General features: G+C 37.4%; 1 protein-coding gene across 3 annotated transcripts in view; it reads right to left on the bottom strand.

Annotated features, from left to right (window-relative positions):
- Positions 1-22,030, bottom strand: part of LOC124254147 (nuclear factor 1 X-type-like) — a 133,005-nt gene that overhangs the window by 93,127 nt on the left and 17,848 nt on the right. For 2 of the 3 annotated variants that reach the window (XM_046688025.1, XM_046688024.1), the window contains exons 2-3: positions 16,145-16,300; positions 12,504-12,879 (exon numbers count right to left, since the gene is read on the bottom strand). In XM_046688025.1, coding sequence (XP_046543981.1) covers positions 12,504-12,879; positions 16,145-16,300 — 532 coding nt within the window. Of the gene's footprint in view, positions 1-5,975; positions 6,139-12,503; positions 12,880-16,144; positions 16,301-22,030 lie in introns of those variants that run through there. The other variant, XM_046688026.1, reaches the window with a different exon arrangement.

Raw genomic sequence — 22,030 nt, 5'->3', positions numbered from 1 at the left:
CTTATTGTATAAACAAGATGGGATTGTATCCGGCCATGTTCGAAGTGGCCAAAACACTGGAAACCGTGGACGGATTTCGTTTGCGACAAATCAATGACATCAAATGGCAACTGGAAATGGAATGTGATACACGGAAAAATACCGCAGAGCCGTCCATGCTATTGACAGTATGGACACCGCGCTCGTAGCAGCCAGTATAGGTCTAGGTGCAACCAGCATCGGCTTATTGTCAACCATCGTGGCCGCACCTGTCATGCTCACATAGAAATAGCGTTGGAGTTTCAGGGTTGGCAAAAGTGGCTCTTCAATTCATTTCACACTTGCTGCAACATAAAGCATTGAAACACAATGAGATTCGCGTTCTGGCTGAGTTGAAGTTGGTTACTATCAAGGATCATGTCTCCACAGCCCTATCCGACAGTAACGTCGTCATATGAGCGAAATATTCTCAAGCACAACGTTAAACCCAATTTCACCTCACCTATCCGACAGTAAGATAACTGAGGAAGAGTTTAGGCTAGTGCTGTCCAAACTCACCAAATACCACAGGATGAAACAAGATATTCGAACCAAGTCCCGTAAGACGAGTGACATCAGTGAAGAGGAGAAAAAAATCTCACAGAACAAGAGAGATAACAAGCCCGTCAAGCATTCCTTTCCAAAACCAAAGAGACAAGAAGACAAAGTCATCAATATCCCCCGCAATGGCAAAATACTCTTCATGATTATGTCTACGAGTTATGATTATGTCAAATATTAAGGTGTGTATATAGAAATATTTAGGTGTGTATATAGAAAAGTGGAAGGAGAGTATTGAAAGGTTTTTAAAGTTCTGCTCCAGAAAGCAGCACTATCACCAATTTCAGTCAAACTTGTTGCCATGGAAATGCCAAAAATATTATATTCAGAATTATCCAAAACTACCAAAAGGCACCAGTACACCACCAGACCAATCTATGTGCCAAGTTTGGTGAAGAAACATTGAACGGTTTTAGAGTTCTGCTCCGGAAAAGAGCACTACTACAATTTCAGGCTAAGTCAAACTTGTTGCCATGGAAACGCCAAAAATATTTGATTCAGAATTCCAAAACTACCAAAAGGCACCAGTCCACCACCAGATCTATCTATGTGCCAAGTTTGGTGAAGAAATATTGAAAGGTTTTAGAGTTCTGCTCCGGAAAAGAGCACTACCACCAATTTCAGTCTAAGTCGAACTTGTTGCCACGGAAACGCCAAAACTATTTTATTCAGAATTCCAAAACTACCAAAAGGCACCAGTACACCACCAGATCTATCCATGTACCAAGTTTGGTGAAGAAATATTGAACGGTTTTAGAGTTCTGCTCCGGAAAAGAGCACTACCACCAATTTCAGTCTAAGTCGAACTTGTTGCCACGGAAACGCCAAAACTATTTTATTCAGAATTCCAAAACTACCAAAAGGCACCAGTACACCACCAGATCCATGTATGTGCCAAGTTTGGTGAAGAAATATTGAACGGTTTTAGAGTTCTGCTCCGGAAAAGACAAATGTGCACGGACGGACGGACGGACGCACACGGACGCACGGACGGAGTCCATTTTAATACCCCCCGCAAAACGCGTTGAGGGGGATAATAATAGGAGAATAACGCTGAACTGTTTCCTCAATATCAATATTGATTCGTAATTGAAAACACTGCATTCTGAGGCACGGTTATCAAGGTAAACCCCAGCCTAGCAACGGCGTTCCTATGTGAGCAAGGTTGTCACGGTATGGCTCAGCCTAGCAACGGCCTTCCTGTATGAGCATGGTTATCAAGGTACGGCTCACCCCCTAACAACACCGTGTGGATCGATAAATTGCCTCACTCACAAGCGCATATCAAACACGCTCACAACATTCCAAAGGCCAACCCCATTTGTATTACCTGAAGGATGGACCAGGCAGGGGATTCGTGAAAGAGGAATTACTAATCAAATGAAAAAATAGACATAAATATATAAAAATATGGGAGTCATCGAACGATGTTCGATGCTATTTTCTCAATTTTTCTACCATCAGTGGGGCATAATTTGACCATAAATAATGCCATAGGAGGAAGTGATGCTGTACCACCATCATGTATACTACTGGGGACATAGAACAAGCAAATTTGCTTGATAACGGTGTTAGGATCTACACTGAAACATCGCAACTACTGCAACACTGAAGTTGTCTATCCATAAAAAGTGTTTCACTTCATCATACCAGCTTCTAAATGCCACTTATTAAGGAAGAGGAAGTCAGTACCTAATGAAACCCATAGAGCATCTTAAGCAACATGACTATGTGTTGGCTATGGAAATGACAACCGTAAAACCATTAAAGATGGCGTATATGTTGTATTATTATTCTACTTTCCTTAGTATTCCTGTGTATGGCATAACACCATTTTCAACAAAATTCCAGTTATATCAGTGGTGTATCTTAATGTAGTAGGAAATTGAAGATAGACCCATACAGTTATCACTTTAGTGGGTTTCACACCCATGAGCAAATTGAGAATAGGCAATATGACATCCTCTTGAAATCGCCTCTTCAAATTTGGACTGATAACTCAAGTAGGTGCAACTGATATTTGGTTGCATGTGATATACATACATACATACATACATACATACAAATATTTGTAAAGCGCTTTTTATCAATCTAATTTCTCAAAAGCGCTATCTGAGTCCACTTTATCCATGTGCAGAGGTGAATAGGTGCGTCTTGAGTCCACTTTTAAAATTTGACAGTTCTGTTTCGGAACGAAGGATGGATGGTAAATTGTTCCAGAGGAAGGGTCCTGCTCTAGAGAAAATCCTGTCCCCATATGACTTAGTTCTAGTTTGTGGTATTTCAAGGAGAGACTGGTCCCTTGAGCGGAGTGATCTAGTTGGGTGATATGGTGTAAGGAGATCCGAGAGGTATTTTGGAGCTAGACCGTTTAGACACTTGAAAACAAGGAGCAGGATTTTGTAGTCGATTCTGAAGCGAATTGGAAGCCAATGTAGGGTTGTACCCTGTGATATATTTGTACCCACTTTGGTGTCTCGCTTCTTATGCATTAGATCTCTAATGTAATATCTAATAGGCAGTCTTGCTTTGATATGGCTTTGGATGCAAAAAGAGGGGTGCTGGCAAAAGGGTCATCATCCTCGGATCCATCAGTATATATTGATTTGTGAGACTATGAGATGTTTTTATTTATTTGAGTCACTGGAAGGTAATTTTGTGACAAATTGTAAAGATTGATTAATACAGCGTTCAACGGCCTCACGAGTATCAATGGAAGAAGTTCTCAAATATCTAAACAAAGTCTTAGACAATGATGATACATTGGATTGAATTAATGTCTTTCGCAAGCATCACAATAAAAAATGTACTCTCTCTCACCTCCCCAGTCATCTGTTTAGAGGTGAGAGATATTGAAAAGTAGTGAGCTTTTCCCACCTTTGCACATGGAAGTGCTGTGGGATGATAAAGCTATTGTTGGATCAACTAATTGCAACAGACGACAGTGAAAAGAATGTTTGTTGAAATTATGAAGTTTAGTTTCACTAAACTTTCAGTGAGACAGCAGCCAAAATACAGAATTTGGGGCAGTGATGTGATAGACATGGGCTTCATAAAGAATTTTGTAGGTTCTTTAAGGTACACCTGTAATGATGATAAGGCTTTGATAAGGTGCTTGGTATTGTGGGATCTTCCCTCACATTTATTGGACTTATAACACAAAGAAATGACTTCACCTTCGCATTTGCACATCACATAGTGTATATATGTTGCAGCCAAGAGCGAAATGAGGCACTTAGAAACACAAAATATTTCAGTTATATTAGAGTTGACTGAAAAACTTTATGAACTTTTATATGTTATTATCACACTTCTTTTCATAACCCAGGAATAATATATTCCAGGAAAATCACGGCATTAGGACACCAGAAATGGGCTTTACACATTGTGCCCATGTGGAAAATCAAAACCGGGTCTTCAGTGTGACATTTTAACCTCTAGGCTACCCCACTTCCCCCCATAACTCTGAGACTGAAAATGATTGGATTAAGGAAAACCATAGTCAATGTACATTTTCATATTTTATTTTGCTTGTAATCTATGCAAACTTAGTCTATAGTGATAATCCTATACCCTTTTTAAATCTTGAAATAATTTGTTGTTAATCTGCTAAACAGACAGTTTTGTCTATCTGTTAACCTTTAGCCTGCTGAATTAATCTCTAAAATGAAGGAGATATTTTGACATTTAATAAATAGCCTTAGTCAATCAGGATTCAAACATGGCTATACATATACAATCTATAAATACACTCGAATAGAACATGAGGAGAAAGTTGATTTTTCTGTATTTGTAAAACATATGAAACAAATGCATGAACTTTTATTGAACTATGTTGGTCAAATGTTCATTAACTGAGGTCGGGCAGAAATGCAACTGCTTTAAACTTTGGAAGCTAAGAAATACAGGAATTTTAATGAGACTGCACAAAAATGTCCCAGATAGGAAATTAAAAGCAGAATGTTGTCACAATCATCGATAACAAAAAGAAAACTAGAGATGTATCATATGTTTGTATGTTTGTTTGTATATGTTAATGTCTCGCCATGGATCTTAGGATCTGAAACCAATAGTGCATCAGTGGGATGAACTCAATGGACTACATGTTGATGTCAACATGTAACACACACACTTATGGGATAACGTGTGAATGTCAAGCATGTAGGTTCCATCAGTGTAGCCGATGATGAATCATCTGTCCACTCACACCTGTAGCTCTGTGAAGCTCATCTTCAATTTGAGAGGTACTTTGACCATGGTTTCATAGTCCTTCTTACCTTGACCTTGTTCATGTGACATTATGAAAAACGTTTTCACAAAACCGGCGAGTTGGCACAAAATGCATAAGACATTTTGAATGGAATAATTACAATCCATACACAATCATACAGCTTAGTTCCCAAATCATATCACCAAAAAATGGAATATCTCTACTTTGTTTTAACAGAATGAAGAAACATTTACTTTAGACAAATCCATTGTCCAAGATAACAGTGATTAATCAATCAATGTATTAATCCTTTGACTGATGTTTTCATTTTTTTTGCAACTCAGCTGATTTCCTCTCTGCCACGTGTAATACATTCACTTCATAATCTAGATTTACGAACCGAACGAAGATCAATTAATTGTCCCAGAAATGAGTAACACCTAATGGGAACCTAATTAAGAAAGGTAATAAACATATAAACAGAGCATGAAGTGAATGACAATAAATTGGTGTCGGGTTATACCTGAATGACAACAAGGGAGTAGTACTTGTTACATTATATATAATGTAGTTGCTTTTAAAAAATAAAGATTAAAATGAGGGTTTCAGTTTGTGGTTTAGTCATATTTTAGTTGAAATCTTAAACCTCTTCAGTTGTAATGAGGCATATGGCATACATCATTTATACACATATTTATAAGGGAGAGGGATCATGGTGGCTTTGTCTTCTTGTTCAGTTTTGACCCGATGGTACAATAACCATATGCAATGGCAAAACAGGGTTTCATTTGAAATCAAATGTTGGTTCATTTTGCCATGTTTATTAAAACAACATGAATGCTATGAAATGCAGAAAGGAGATCCTAATCAATATCAGTCAAATTATCATCTACATAATCAAAACTCTATAAGTTAACCCACTACCAGAATATTGCAGAAATTAACTAACAAGCAACTTTTATAATATCATCTTCTTGTCTTCATCATGTTCATAGATCACCAGTAACCAGTCCGTGTTCAGAAGTGTTAAAGTCGGTAGCCAAGTCCCTTTTTCATGACCTTTGGTGTTAACCAGCGAATCGACTAATGGCAGCTCTAATGAGCCTTAGCAGTTTCAGGGAGTCGGGAAAACCAGAGCCCTTATGACAGTTAAAGCCTTGCATAACAGCTTGTTTTTAAGACTTACATGTAGTAGTAGTAGCGACCTGTAACTGTTGAGACTTCTTTGACAAGTCTTTGACAATTTGCAAAGCTGTAATCACCCAAATGATATTGCCGAATGGTTGTGTGCTGTTTATGGGGATGCTGCTCTGGTTGACCAACTGAAGGACCATGATGTCATCCACAACCTGCTACTGATCAACAGGGACATTACTTTTCATGAGTTGCAGGAGATTATAGGCTTCTTATGTAATACAAACAATCCTTCTATGTATGTCAAAGGTTTGTGTATAATACATGTGTTCCTTGAATGAAATTAAGCCTACACTGCTGACTAGATCTGGGTCCTGTTAACCAAATATAACTGAAACCCACACGACTTTCATTTTTGGCTTGTCAGAGGTACTGAAAACTGGATTCATCATAATGATACTGAGAGTAAACCATGTCATTCAAACAGTTTGTGCCTTCCTAATAAAACTAAAAGGTTTAAAGCAACAATATCCACTAAGAAAACTATTACGACCCTCTTTCAAGAAAAAAGACATGCTAAATATTGCTAAACCAACTGTGTTTTGAAATTAAAGTTGTCTTCCATAAGAGTGAGTGAGTTTGGTTTTATGACACTTTTGGCAATATTCCAGCAATATCACGACAGGGGGGCACCAGAAAGGGGCTTCACACATTGTACCCATGTGGGGAATCAAACCCAGGTCTCCGGCGTGACGAGCGAACGCTTTAACCACTAGGCTTCCCCACCACCTCTTCCATAAGACCTTATACCTTCTATTCTAATTTGGACGTGCATGTGAGACCACCTCAGATTTCAAAATATTGTAGGTTTATCTCAATTCTACCATGACAGTGTGCATTAAAAATATTAGCCTTTCAGAACTTCTGACTACATTGGGTTACATAGGCCAGCTTTTTTGAGGACATTCAAAAATAGGCTTAAGATAATGATTATTGAAACAAATATTACTGAAGTTTAATTACTTACATGCCTGACAAGCTGAAAACAATGCTTTTCAAAATACACTGTTTTTCAAAAAGCATTCATGAAATATAGATACATGGTTGATATTCACACAATCTTTTGCATGTATACATTGCTCGGACCAAGTTGCATCAAGTCTTTCATGTCTGGAAAATTTACATATAATAACTCTCATCGTGGGGACTCCAGGTTGTAGAAATAGAAACAGATAATACTGAACTGCTTTTCTCCCACACACTTTAAAACAGGATTTATGTTGAGATTTCACTTTCTAAGTGGAGCATTTTTGGGTTGAGGCCCATTAAGGATTTGAAATGAGGCACGTAATCAACAGCACATTATAAGCCAGTAATCTAACCCACTTAGCCAATTTCTCTTGAATCTTAACAGAAACAATGTAATACAATTACAACTTTGATTAAACTTAAATCACCCTGCCATTAAACCTCTTACCTATGGAGAAAAAAAGTTTGAAAACAGAGAAAATATTCTTTGCTAATTAAAGTACAATGACTGTTTGGTAAAGTAAATAATAGTGAGCATATAATATTTTATGTAAAACGTTTACAAAAAAGCAAACGCCTGCAGGCAAAACTGATGTTGTCCTTGCCTTGATGTCTAAATCAAATTCCTCCCAAAACAAATTCATTTGGCACTGATTTTTGTCATTCATTTATGAAGAACAGTAAGTGCATTGTGATAGGAATAGGAACATGAACGTAGTGACCAAACACACTTCAAATTGTTGCACAAATAACAATGTTTCAAGAGTTTCTTTTCAAATGGTGGAATAATTTATCTGATATTTGCAAACTTGTTCTCAATAATAACAAACAGGATAATAAAAACCTGATGCATCTTCCTGCAACAGGACAGTTCCAGCACCCATGTTGCTAGCGTCTTCGGCCAATCTGAAAGGTTTTTCAAAATTTGGTGCTTGGAGAACAGGATGGACAAGAATGAGTAAAAATTTTCCCCAAATCACTTTGATTCCAAGAATCTCGCTAAGAAGGCACGTATCCTCTTTTGATGACAAAATCAATGTAGGATTGCTACTGATGAGATGCTAGAAGGTGACTGGAGCATATTGATAAGGCCACCAGAAGTACAACATCAGTAATTACAATCAGGCTTATGAACATGAATGCAAAGGGAACTAAAATTACTATGACTTGGTTCAATGTTGCATGTTCTGCAATTCCTGAAGGGCTCCAAGTTTGATTATATCAGTCCCAAAGGGATGTTGTTTCACAGGCACAGTGTCATCTAAATCCAACACACTAAATTTGTATGCCCAGGTATGTAGGGAAATGAGGGAGTGAACTATTGAATTATTTTATGACGTGGGACACCTGCACTTTACGGGTCCCCGCACCCGGAGTAGAAATGCCAAAAGGCGCGTGTTTCTGCCTTCGGCAGTAAGTGACGCATGCTGCACGTCTTATATATAGAGAAGCACGCGAGAGCGGGCTGATCTCCGTTAGGAGACATTTTAGACGAAATTAGAGGTCATTTTCGTGTTTACTGGCAAAAGTTTAATTTAAAACTTCGTCTGAAAGACAATAGTTTTAAACACGAATTTTAGTAATGCTCCAAAACATCAATCCAATCGTTAGTAATCAAGGGGAAATCCCGATGACGTTCCTTTTCTCTGATTGGTCAATTGTGGACGCACGTGTCGAATGCTCCAAATAAGGTAGTGGGTTACTACGACAGCCACAACTTTAACGCGCACGGTTGGTGAGTTGTATTTTGCGTGTCGCTTGATTTCAATCTTGTTTATTTGACTTGTTTATTTGACTTGCTGTGAAGATGGTGTATGACGATTTGTATGAGCTGTGTAGACATGAGAGAAAGTTGAAGGATTGGTTGGAAGCGTTTGGTTTGATGGGAAATTTCAGTGGGAAGTGTGTAAAGTGTGTCAGTGGGAGTATGGCAAAGTGAGTAGAGATGAGAGAAAGCTGAAGGATTGGTTGGAAGCGTTTGGTTTGATAGGAAATTTCAGTGGGAAGTGTGTAAAGTGTGACAATGGGAGTATGGCAAAGCGAAAGGATTCGAGTCGGAGTGAGGGTTATGTGTGGCGTTGCTCAAATAAAAAAATGCAATTATAAAATTGTAGCGAGGCCAAATTCTTGGTTTTTTAGGTCTCATTTGTCCGTTAGTGAAATTATGAAATTGACGTTTTATTGGGTTTATCAAGTGAGAGAGAATTTTGTGAAAGTGCAGTTGCGTCTGGGGTCTGATCACACTTTGGTCGACTGGTTTAATTATTGTAGAGATGTGTGTTTATTTGTGATGGAAGAGGAGAATGAGATGATAGGTGGGCCAGGGATTGAAGTGGAGATTGATGAGAGTAAGTTTGGGAAGCGCAAGTTTCACCGAGGAATGGTGTTTGGGTGTTTGGGGGTTATCGAGAAAGAAAGTAACAGGATGTTTTTGGAACTTGTAGAGAAGCGTGATGCGGATACCTTTTTTGAGTGTGTTGAGAAAGTGGGTGCGACAGGGATCGATAATTCATTCTGATTGTTGGAAGGTGTATGCTAGACTGAATGAGATGGGATATGAGCATGTGACAGTGAATCATAATAAGGAATTTGTGAATGCAGAGAATGGTGCGTGCACTAATAAAATTGAGAGTACGTGGAGTGCGGTGAAAGCGTCCCTGCTCAGGTATGGAACTACGAAAGGCTTATATGATAGTTATTTTGTGGAGTACATTGTGAGGAAGAAGTATTTACGTTGTTCTGATGATCCTTTTGTTACATTTCTTACTTTTATCCGCCGTGTATTTGACCCTCAAAAAAACGATGAATATTTTACAAACCGTTGAAAATGAAAATAAAGAAAATGACATGCAAAATGAAAACACGGATGAATTCAATTCAAGCGCAGACTTGTTCTTGTAAGGTAAGTGAAGTGTTTTGATATTTGTTTTCCTAACGCTGGGGATGATGTGCTATCAGGTAAACTTACCTTTTTTGTTTATTGTAAATGAAAATGGAAAAAGAATACATTGAAGCATCTAAGGGCTAAAATATTTCATTTCAACAAAACAATACATTACTGGGGTATTTTTATGTCAGCGTCTTCTTAAATTATGCATCAACATTGCAATTGACAAACCCAGAAAATAATACTAACCCTAAAACAGTGCTGAGGAACGAAGGGCTAGTGAAGATTATCGATTAGTATCCAAGGGTAATTTAATGGGCCTTAAAACAAGGCCAAAACAGAGATCTTGTATTTAGCTGGACTAAACAAAAAATGGCGTCAGTGTTAGTGCTCGCTTCGATGTAAATATGGCTCCTGCGCAAGTCTGTAGCGTAAACTTCCGGGGACCCGTAAAGTGCAGTTTACCCATTTTCACACCATGAAGTGTACCAAACATCAAAGGTAAAACTTTGCCAGCAATTGGGCATGCATGAGTGATTTTCCAAAATTCAGCCACAAATTAGAGTGAAAGAAATGCGACAGAACTTAGTCACAAGTTTATTTCCATCATAATGCCCTGCCAAACTAGGAGTTTTAAGTGCCAAAGTCATGATATGTTTTTGAAAGGAAGAATAATTTCCTGTAAACCCTTCCATTTCCATCAAAATGCAGTTCTTGAAATAATAACAAACATGTCACCTTCTTCCAAAGAAAGAGGGGGCGGTGGGGTAGCCTAGTGGTTAAAGCGTTGGCTCCTCATGCCGAAGACCCGGGTTCGAATACCCACATGGGTACAATGTGTGAAACCCATTTCTGGTGTCCCTCGCTGTGATGTTGCTGGAATATCGCTAAAAGCGGAGGAAAACCAAACTCAGTCAGTCAGTCAGTCCAAAGAAAGAGACCCTCAGTGCAAGTCTTCCCCCAGAACCTTGATCAACTGAAGACTTAATGAAGACTGAACAATAAAAGTGAACTTGAAACCTGAACCACAAAAAGATAAAATTTTAAACTGCAAGTTTTTTAACACTCAGATACAATATGCCCTGCGAGAGAAGATTTTTAAAGACAAACTTTGAACGAGTGAGAGAGAGGGAACTGAGAGAGAGAATCCAATATTCCCTCTCTTCTTTTTGTTTCAGCTTTAATTATAATTTTTAAGCAAATTCATGGCAAGTTTTTCTCTTTCTAATTCTAATTTCTTCAAAACCAAAAAGCTGTCTTATTCCTCAATAAGCCAAAGCCAAACCATCATCAGCACAATTGCTCAACCAGAGGAGTGATAAAAATGTCTTTGACAGCAGCATAAAGTATGCCTGATTTCATGTCAAGCTTGGAATTTTTGGCCAGTTCCACCAGTAAACACTTGTTCTATAGAAGACTGGTTAGCAGATTTCTCCACTTTTAAATTTATAGTAATTATAAGTTTCACACAATATTTCAAAATTAAGTTTGAGATATCAAATTTCGATACCTGAGGAGCCTTCAAAAACTTTAAACTGAACAAAGAAATATTATACCATTAACTATATCTATTTTGAATTTAACTAGGTTTACAAATCAATACAAATTACTGAAAAGTTATTACACAATAGAAACCAGTACAAACCACAATAGCAGTATAAAATGTAAAATCAGTGGTAATAGCTCGGAAGACAAAGATAATATCAACCTGTCAAGATTCCAAAATAAACCTTCGCTGGATATCCGGGGTGAAAATATGACCTTCCCTTAACTGCTGGCCTTTATGTAATATGAGATGTGACTCTTGTGAGAGGGATAATTGTCGATTTATACGGTCAAAATACTTTCTTGAAAGGTCATGCAGGAGAAATTCTCGTCTGAAGAAGATTCCACACCACATATGACTCCAAAGGCATGAAAATATTGTAATCTGGGCACTATTTCAAACATTAGAGAAAATTATTCTTGTTAATATGTTGACAACACTTCACACAGGAAAGAAGTGTGTATTTTTCCCCTGCCTTACACATAAAAGATAAGTAATGGTGAAGCATGTCTGGCGAAAATCTGAAGATCCTTTAATCATGATGATCATAAAATCAATTAAATAATGACAGTGATGTTGAGGGAGATTATTCTCAAGAATTATATGGATCAATTTATGAACTATGTTTCGGAAATAAAAAAAAGGAAGAATGGAAGTTGCACCATTACATAAACTCACTTGACAGGATGAGTCAGGTTATAACAAATTCTCAAGCTCAATTCTCACGTTTATGAAACAGTCTACATGCAATTTTTGTCTGTAAATGTGACTTCTTGTTTAAGAAAACTCATACCTTCAAAATTAAATGTTCCATGCCTGATCTTGTACAGGAGAAGTAGGAACTCCTGAGGTCCCAGCTTCAACTAGACTTGGGTATAAGAGATGAACTGGGCAAGAGACTATATTTCTGGATTTAAAGCATCATCGAAACTGATTTGACAGTTGTTTTCTTGTAAAATATTCTTGTGGTTTCTCCCTGTTTATTGATACTATCTCCAGTGAAAGGTCCACAAAGTTACAAGATCAAAGGGTGTACCTAGCTTTCAAACATCTTGGACTCATTTTCAGACCAATGTATACTATGAAACTAATACATGCGTAAATTGAGACATACTCACCATAACTATGAATAAAGTTTGCCAAGTATAAATCTAGTTCTCGCACAGATACACTGATATGATGTGGATTTACACACAAATTTGGATGCATACACTCAGGTGATTTCTCCAGCCTTTCACCATCTGTACTTTCTAAAGGTATTGCTTTAAAGAGGATGACCATAACAAGATCCAATCTCCACACTTTGTCAGCTTGCCTGAGACAGTCTATTCGTCGGATCTTCCCTTTTTGGTCAGGATTGGACAATACACACACTGGCGGCCTTTTTCCAGTGATGCTTAAAACAAAATCTTCTCTACATTCTTGAGTAATATCTTTCCGCAATTTGGCCAAGAGACGAGATGCCCATTTTTGCTTTACTTCAGGTTTTTCATTCTGAAAACAACATTACAAACAATGAATTACTGACAACCTTAAAGTCTTTTTTTAGAATATTAAGGAACTGCAATGTAGTTCACAGCATAATTTGGAAATACAAATGATGAAGTTAGTGCCATGACACTGTTCATAATGTTGACAAAGACAAAAAGTACTGTTAGCATTGCTACTGAAATATTAACTGAATAAATATAGAGGCCCAAAGAAACAATGAATACACAATGCCATTTAGAAAGTGGTCAAATGTAATATATGTTATATGTGGAATTACACTTTCTGAGTAAAGTACAGATTCTAGTACTTTTGTTGGGTTGAGTCCCATGCGGGATTCGAACCCACACCCTCAGAGTCAGGCTTCTAATCGCAAGCACACAAAGTCAGCCACCAGTGGCTGAGCGGGTTAGGTGACTGGGACTCAACCCAACAAAAGAACTAGAATCCATACTTTACTAAGAAATTGGAATCCCATATATAACATATGTTACCAAAGGAACAAGTAACTAATTTTTCACAAAGTATCCAAAACCAGGAAGAGTGAACTATGGTTGGGGTAATTGTTTGAAAGCACAACAGTTACATTTACTATATACAAGTTTTCAAATCTAAGCCTAAAAGACATTGACACTAAAACAGAAAAAGCCTAAACATTTTGACAAAATATATCATGAACATAGAGATTTTTCTGGGTTATATCATTTTGGTTACATCTTCTTTTTATTCTTCAGTACAACGTTTAAGGGCTTGTTCTGGCCCCATCATCAAGTAAAACTTGTTTCAGAACAAGCCCTGAAATGTTGTACTCAAGAATAAAAAGAAGATGTAACCAAGAAGATGTAACCCAGAAAAATCTCGATGTTCATCAAATAGCATCTTCTAAAATGCCAATCAAGCATCTAAAATATATCATCATGAGAAGATAATTACAAAAGTTCAGCTTCCTCAGTCAGATGTTTACAGAACAAAATGTGTATTTTGCGGGAATTTAAGAGCATTACAGAATATTCTGAGCATATATGATGGAGCTGTGACCATAAATAGGTTCTTAAATAAAGTTGCCATTGGGGCAATTTTGAAAATCACATTCAAACTGCCTGAACAAATTCATTCATTGGAACAGGCATGTGAACTTGGAGCTTCATTGTACAAGTAGTTTATGAGGAGATGATGTTTTCAATGCAAAGGAAGGCAGTTTGAGAATTTAGGCACACAGTCTTAACAAAAGGTAAAAACAACATTTTGAATTTATGTTTTGGCAAAAATGGCACAAGTATGTTGAGCCGGACTATTAACTGCATTTTTGTACAATAATGATTTGTAACAGCAACAAAAAGCTGTATATATGGTTATATATATGGCTGCGGTCACACATATATTGAAAATAAGATGTGAACCTCATAAACAAATTGAGGATACATCATTTGAGGGAATGGGCATTCAAAGTTTCATGCCCCAGTGATTTCTGCGACTGACTGATGGCAGATGCCAAGCAAACATGACATAAGCTTTCGTGACTTTTGGTCTGGTCAGCTGAAATTTATGTCATGAGTCACTGTAGAAGACTTTCGGATAATAACATTTATGACACTTCAACTTCATGTTAATGGCAAACATCTACAGTGTGTGAAAGAAAAATTGGTGCAAAAGTGTCTAGAAATATTAAAACACTGCTGTTTATAAGATGCTGAGTGCAAATTATGATGCCATAAACTAACGCACATCTTCTTTCAGTCATTAATAAAAATAAATAATATGTGCATTTTTATAGTGCATCTATTCACAAAATAGTGTGCTCTGTGCGCTGTTCAGATAAGGTGATTGTTAGAGAAATGTCTTTCGAATGAGTTAAGTCTTTAGATTATTTTTAAAGGATGACACGGTTTCAGTTATTTTGAGGGATGTAGACAGTGTAGGTGAAGGTTCTTTTACCAAATGTGACTGTCTTATACTTTGGAACTGTAAAGAGATGCTTGTGCTGAGATCGAGAAGATCTAGATGGAGAGAATGTGTGCAGTTCTTGCAGGTAAGATGGAGCCAGATAATGGTAGCACTTGTAAGCAGTCAGAAGGATTTTTAAGTTCATCCGAGAAGCTACGGTTAGTCAATGGAGGGATTTCAGTAATGGCCCCCTATATGGTCAAACTTTGAAGATCTGAAGATAATGCTTGCAGCAGAGGTCTGAATGGCTTGAAATCATTCTATCTGGTTTTTGTTAATATAGCAGTAGTCTATTCTGGAGAGAATCATCACAACGGTAAGTTTGACAGTAAAATCTTTGTTGAGATAGAGATCCCATTCATACACGGATTCTGCTGTTTGCAAATGGTTCTAAAGGTGAACCAGCATGCCACATATCAGCTTTATCAGTCAAACGGTATAACAGAAGAAGTTATTTTTTGCATTGTTAAAATGTAAAATCTTTCCATTGCAAAAAGGTTATCACATGAAAAGAAAAACAGCTTTGTAAGGCTGCAGGTTCCCAGCCCAGGGCCTGCTTGAACTTGATCAAACATTTTATTCCACATCACAACAAGGAATGTTAGAGAATTTATCCAAGGTCTGATCCTCAAGTTGTAACCGCAAAGAAGTAGACACAGCTTAGGGAAGATTGAGACCTTTGAGTTATAGAATTGATGCAATCCGTTTAAACACAGCAGACAGGGTAGAAGCGATTTTCAGGATGGGACGATTTCTTTTACATGAAGATCTAATATCATCACAAAGTTGGGTCCACCAGAGTGACTGGTGTGAAAAATGTTGCCAAGGAGTCTTCTTTGCAGTACAAGAAGGGAGGAAGGATGAAGTGGCAGTTTGACTGCTGATGAAAGAGGAAAGGCTGGACCAAGTGGAGCTGTGGTAAATTTCTTAAGACACTTCTGCCACTGACAGCTTATAAAAGTGACCAAGATAGAGCAATGTTTCTTGACACCTACTGAGTGTTTCATGTTACTTGATACTGGGTAGTCCATTACTGTAAGAGTGAAATGCAGCTGTTTTGTGTATTTCGTTTGGCTGTGAAGGATGAAATCTTTAATCTTATTGTTTGAACAATAAAAGTTGTCTGCTATGGTGGTCATCTCTGGGAAGCTATTTGAAATAATAAGAGCAATCTCAAAGGATATCTCTAGGGTTTGATTAATAGCAAGGAAGATGTTGTATTTGTGAAAGTTGCACCTGCAGCACATTTTACATTTGCCCCAAACCAATAAGATAAAGTTAACATGCATGATATTGGTAATATTTCATTCTGGCATATTTTGTTTACCTGAAGTTCTTCCTTTACCCTTCTTTCTTCCTCCATTGACATTCTTTTTTCATGTTTTTTAAAATATTTGCGCTTGGCAGCTTGAAGGTTAAACCAGGTATAAGAAAATGACTTCACATGCGGCAGTAGGGCCTCAATGAACGGGTGAAATTCATCCTATAAAAACAAAAACCAAAAACAATTTTTAATGATGGAGCATACATGTATGGAAAAAAGCACAAAGTTTCACTGTTGGAAATTGAGAATGAAATTAAGGGGTCCTGCCTGCATCACTCCTGAGAGATGAAACTTCAATCAATTTGCACTACAAATAAAAATACCAGGCAACAAGGTTCTGTAGCTCACCTGAATATATTTGTCTGGATTAGCAAAATCAGACTTTAAAAAATACAAGGCTCTGTAGCAAACTTGAATCTTCCTTGAACATCAAATTTGCTCAGAAAGATTTAACAAAGGCAAACAAGAATGCACAAAGAATATGTCTTTGCTGTAGTTTTTGCACAAAAATCATATTCAGTAAATACACAATCAAATATCAAAGTGATACATTGAAGCAAGAAGTTGTGTCTAGAAATTTAGAACATACCGTATATTACCATAGATAAGCCGAATTTTGAGGACCAAAAAAAGCAATCTGTAGAAGGGGGTCGGCTTATTATCGGTTACACTTTCGTCAAACTTTATTCTTGGGGGTAAGAAAATGACATTGTACTGTATCGCTTCGCGTGAACAAACAAACAAACAAGAGAAGACAACTTTGTCAGTAAAGACATCAAATTGGCAATTAAACATCATTAGACAAGATTATTTACCTTTCAAATTACAAGTTGTTTTTGCTGGGCATTGTACTATTTGCAGGGATTAAGATTACCGTGTGTATTTGTGTTGTATGCACTGCCGGAAGTAGCAATCAGCTGTGCACATGTTTCCCGGTGATTTAGTTAAAACATACACAATAATATAATGGGATGAATTCTGACGCAGTGATCAGTAAAATATATAACTGATTTTAAGAGTCAAGTTAGGGGGTCGGCTTATCTACGGTAATATACGGTATATAACCAGAACATGAAAGCAATAAAAAAAATTAAACAGATATACACAGAAAGTTTAATGATTCAGAATGGCAATTGAGCCAATATAATCTTTTATTCTGGTATCAACATGATTCGTATGACTTCTGTTTCTTTGTTCTGACTGTTGGTGATGAAGTTACCTTACAATCACTGTTTCTGACACTGACTTGCCAGCACCATAAAACCTTCAAATCACTGCTCAACAAAATATTGAACAATGATGATCCGATATTTTAATTTCATTTAAAAGTGTTTTTTATTCATATCATGGTCACTGGACATTTGATGTTCGTTTATAGATTGATATCAAATAATAACCGGCACTAATAATTCTAGGAATAGTATCTCCATTACATAATTAGCATAAATCCAGGTATTTTCTCTCCAATCACAAAATACTCATCTTCAGTATTTTCAACTGAAATCCTCTCTCAGAACACTACACACACTTAGCTGCCAAGAAAACATTCCTATCAATCAGCAACCTATTACCAAAATTCATAACCTAGAGAAGAATGAGAAGGTGATTGGGAGTAATTTTTATGTAAAAGTGGTAGTATTGACAACTATTGTTTGAGAATTGTACAGCTCACAACTCGTCATTGCTAGAATATACCAGAGGGAAATTGGTTGGTGCTGGACCCACTTGCATAAAACTCCTTGCTGAAGTCATTGTACATCCTTCAGATCACAATGTTACATTTTGGCTACAATTGCCATCCGCTTGCACATACAGATTGTAAGCTAAGATCATTGCAACTTAATGTAAGCTTCAATCGAAACTTTCAACTGGTCCGGACCAATCAAAAGAAGCCATGTACTTGATGAAATGGCATTTCAAGTCAGGGTCTGTTTAACACAAATAATGTACTTTACATTCAAAGACTGCCTTTCTATTTCGTTAACACTGTATGATTTGCATAGACACTTTAACAACACAGAGTTATTCACCGATTCAACGTCAGAGTGAGCGAGTGAGTTGGGTTTTACTAATCTTACTTCATACTCAAGATGAGAATGGTTTCCCTTTGCATATTAGTCCCTTGCCATAAGGGGGATCTTGGGGTCAATGGGTCAATGCGTCCTACAAAGTACGAAAAATAAAGGCCAAGAAAATCGGATTTTCAATGTGCATTGCATAACTGCTATTTCATTTTTGTGCCCAGTGAAAACGATGTCGTATTGACGGAGGTGAACAAACTTTGTAAATGACAAGAGTCATCAGAAGATGACAAATCCCCCTGGCCCCCATAGATTTGACAGTTACTAAGACAAAGACAAAAACCTGCAAATAGCAGGTTCACAAATAAGTTCACAAATCAGTACAAAGGTATTACTAACAAAGGTATGACTAATGTGGCAGACTCAAATATATACATATGTACATAGTTTTAATTAAAGTTAGGAAGATTATATTAAGTATTAAGGTGGATGCCATTGTTTCCCTTTAATTACTTACTCTATTAAACAATAAAGACATCTGTAAGAATATTACTATTAGGTATGTTTTATATGGTAGAATGATAGAATCTTAGTTATGTTTTATACTTTATTTTATTCTCATTCCATAGCTCTGCAGAGTAAGCTTAGTAACTCTCAGTCTAACCTCCACTAATTGTCACACTGCATGCTTAAAACAATACTTGCCCCAGCTCACAGTCAGTTCTATTGTTTCACTGATAGGCAAAGCTGGTCACAGCCAGCTTAACTCAATGTAAAGATTTTAAACTCACATGCTGTCCTGTACTTCATAAGGAAGGTTATATTCACAACCTGGGGGCTTTTAGAAAGATTTAAGGTAGGTTCATATTGAAATTACAATTCAATGAAAGATTATGTCCATTTTGCTGTAAGGACATTGAAGATGAATACCATGTTGTGATGGTTTGTCCTAAATATGAACTTTATAGAAAAAGATATATATCAAGGTCAGTTTACAAATATCCAAGTATGGCTAAATTTGTTGAGCTGATGCAAGACGAACGTGCTGGAGTTATACTTAATTTGTCAATGTTTGTGTATCATATATTTAAGGAGAAAGCAACAGCTGAATTTGTTTGAATCTTTATGCATCTTACGGGTCTGCCATGGGGGGAGGGGAGTGGGGCTGTGGGAGAAATGTTATACTGACTGACTGAGTTTAGTTTTATGCCGCTTTTAGCAATATTCCAGCAATATCACGGCTGGGGACACCAGAAATGGGCTTAACACATTGTGCCCATGTGGGGAATCGAACCCAGGTCTTTTCGGCGTGACGAGCCAACGCTTTAACCACTAGGCTACCCCACCGCCCCAGAAATGTTATACACATGTGCATATGTTAAATCATTATTGAATGTACAAATGATTGACCTTTGGTCTAAATAAACATTCATTCAGTCTGTATAAAATGTTGTATATATAAGAACAGTTTCTTGTTTACTATAATTAGAAATATAACTTATTGTGGCATGTAAGTCAGACTTGATTTACCTGAAACATAATATATCTTATAAATATGTATAGTTGAAGATGAACTATCAGATCACTGTGTTATTGTAAGTATATGTATTGTTTATGTATTGAATGCAATCCTAAACATTATCAATGAAATATCTGGCAACTTATAGGTAATGACTAGTCAGTTTGAATGCATGCCTGTATGGTTGGTATGTGTGATTGATTGACAGATATTTGTAATATTATATGTGATTCCATATTATGATTTGTGTTGCGAATGCAGTTGTACTTTTAAACCTTATTTTATATCATATCACTTGTATATATACTACTCAAATACAAGTTAAGGGTAAAAACTTTTAATGGCCATAACTACAAATATAAATAACAGTGAAATGTAGCGATCATATAAGAACTCAAGTTAACATTTCATGATAACTGTAACAGGAAACAAAAACAGCAGGAATGTCAGTTATTGCTGATCAATAAGGTCAAAGTGACCTAGTGTCAGAAGTGAAAATTCAAACGCCAGCATTGGACTATTAACTGATGTAACCACCTCGAGCAGTAAGACAAGCAGTACACCTCTGTCTCGTACTGTTCACCAGACCTGGCAAGAAGGCTTGGGGTATTGCCTGCCCTTCTGCAATGAGTACTGGACCAGTTCTGCATGATTGTTCGGAGGGGCATGGTTGTTACGAAGCCGATGTCATAACTCAAGCATGTTCCATAAGGGCTAAATCTGCTGAATATAGCGGCCATTCCATGTGCTGAACATTTTTCTGTCTAATGAAGTCCATCACGACACAGGCACAGTGTGGTCGGACATTGTCATCTTGGAATATGGATCCGACGGTGATACTTTGTAAACATGGCAAAATAAGAGGTCTGATAATCTCCCCGTAGATAGTGATTTCCGGTCAGGTTACTATTAATGACATAGATAGGTGTCCTTTGGTGAAAGGAAAACGCACCCCAAACCATGATACCCCTGCCTCCAAATGGCAAACATTGGTTGACGTTAATGTTAGCAAACCTCCTGGACGCCGATACACACAAGTTCTACCATCATTAAACTGTAGCGTTAACATAGACACGTCGGAGAAAAGAACTGATGCCCACTGAACACGTTGCCAACAAACATGGCGTCTATACCAGTCATGTCTTGCCGTAGTGTGTCGCTGAAGGAGTGGTGGTCGTACTGCTGGTCGCTGTGCCCGAAGATCGTTCTTCCTCAGTCGGTTCCTGACAGTCTGATCAGATACCACGGTACCTGTGGCAGCTCTCAGTTGGTCACAAAGTGGTCTGGCAGTTACTCTGCATATCGGAGGACCATATTTGTCAGGTATCGGTCTTCTCTTGCCAGAACGTGGTCGATTATTCAGCGTTTCAGTGACACGAAACCGGTGCCATAACCTTCCAATTACACTCTGACTCACATTTAGTCTCTGAGCCACACGCCGCATTGAGGTTCACCATCTTGAAGCCAAGCAAGAGCTCTTCCTGTCATGCTCAGTTGATGTCTTGCCATTGTTGAAATTCAAGTGACAATAGCAATGCGACAATTACAAGTTTTATATGGAAATTAAGCATGCACAGCACTACTCCCACGAAGAACATGTGCAAATGCTGTTCATGATGAAACATCCATCTTCCACAAGCACAGCAGTGGCGCTTCTGTAAAGCACTCAATGTTTCAATTTGTTCATTTTTAAAACCCTACCACATGATGACTATTGGCACTACAGTTATCTGCAGCCTTTATCCAGGTTCTGCAACGGTTTTGAATAAACTACCATACACAGAATGTAAAATTTCATTCACGTGTAATGCAACAAACCTCATCAATAACATTACTTGATGAAATCTCATGACCCTTAACTAGTTTTGAGTAGTATATATTGTTCTCTGCATACATACTTATTTGTTATGCAGATCTGTGATCAGTCAGAAGAATATCCTCCCTATCACTGTATCAGCTTGGGTACAACCAACCTGGTATGTAACACCTGACCAGATTCCCTTTATGTATACCAGAAATGTATTTACTATAATATTCCCTAAAGATACCTACAGTATGTCTTTATGATCGTTGTATATTTGTGTTAAGATTATAACTTGTGACATAGTTCAGATGTATTTAACAAGGTGTATTTTATAGACTTAATGAGTGATTCGAACATGTACATATTTATGTGATTCCATTCAATATATTTAGGGCTCCTTGCCTCTAGGCAGGAGACCTATTGTAATTGTTCGGATTATTATTATTATTATTTATTACTCCGCCGATTTTTGTACCAAAGATAACTCCTAAACCAACGCTCCGAATCACTTACAAAAAATCACACAGGTGCGCACCGAGGTGTAG

Source organism: Haliotis rubra, unplaced genomic scaffold (assembly GCF_003918875.1).
Source record: "Haliotis rubra isolate DU_JTF1 unplaced genomic scaffold, ASM391887v1 Scf566, whole genome shotgun sequence".
In the NCBI taxonomy this organism is placed as follows: domain Eukaryota; kingdom Metazoa; phylum Mollusca; class Gastropoda; order Lepetellida; family Haliotidae; genus Haliotis; species Haliotis rubra.
This window is presented reverse-complemented; position numbering and strand designations above follow the sequence as displayed.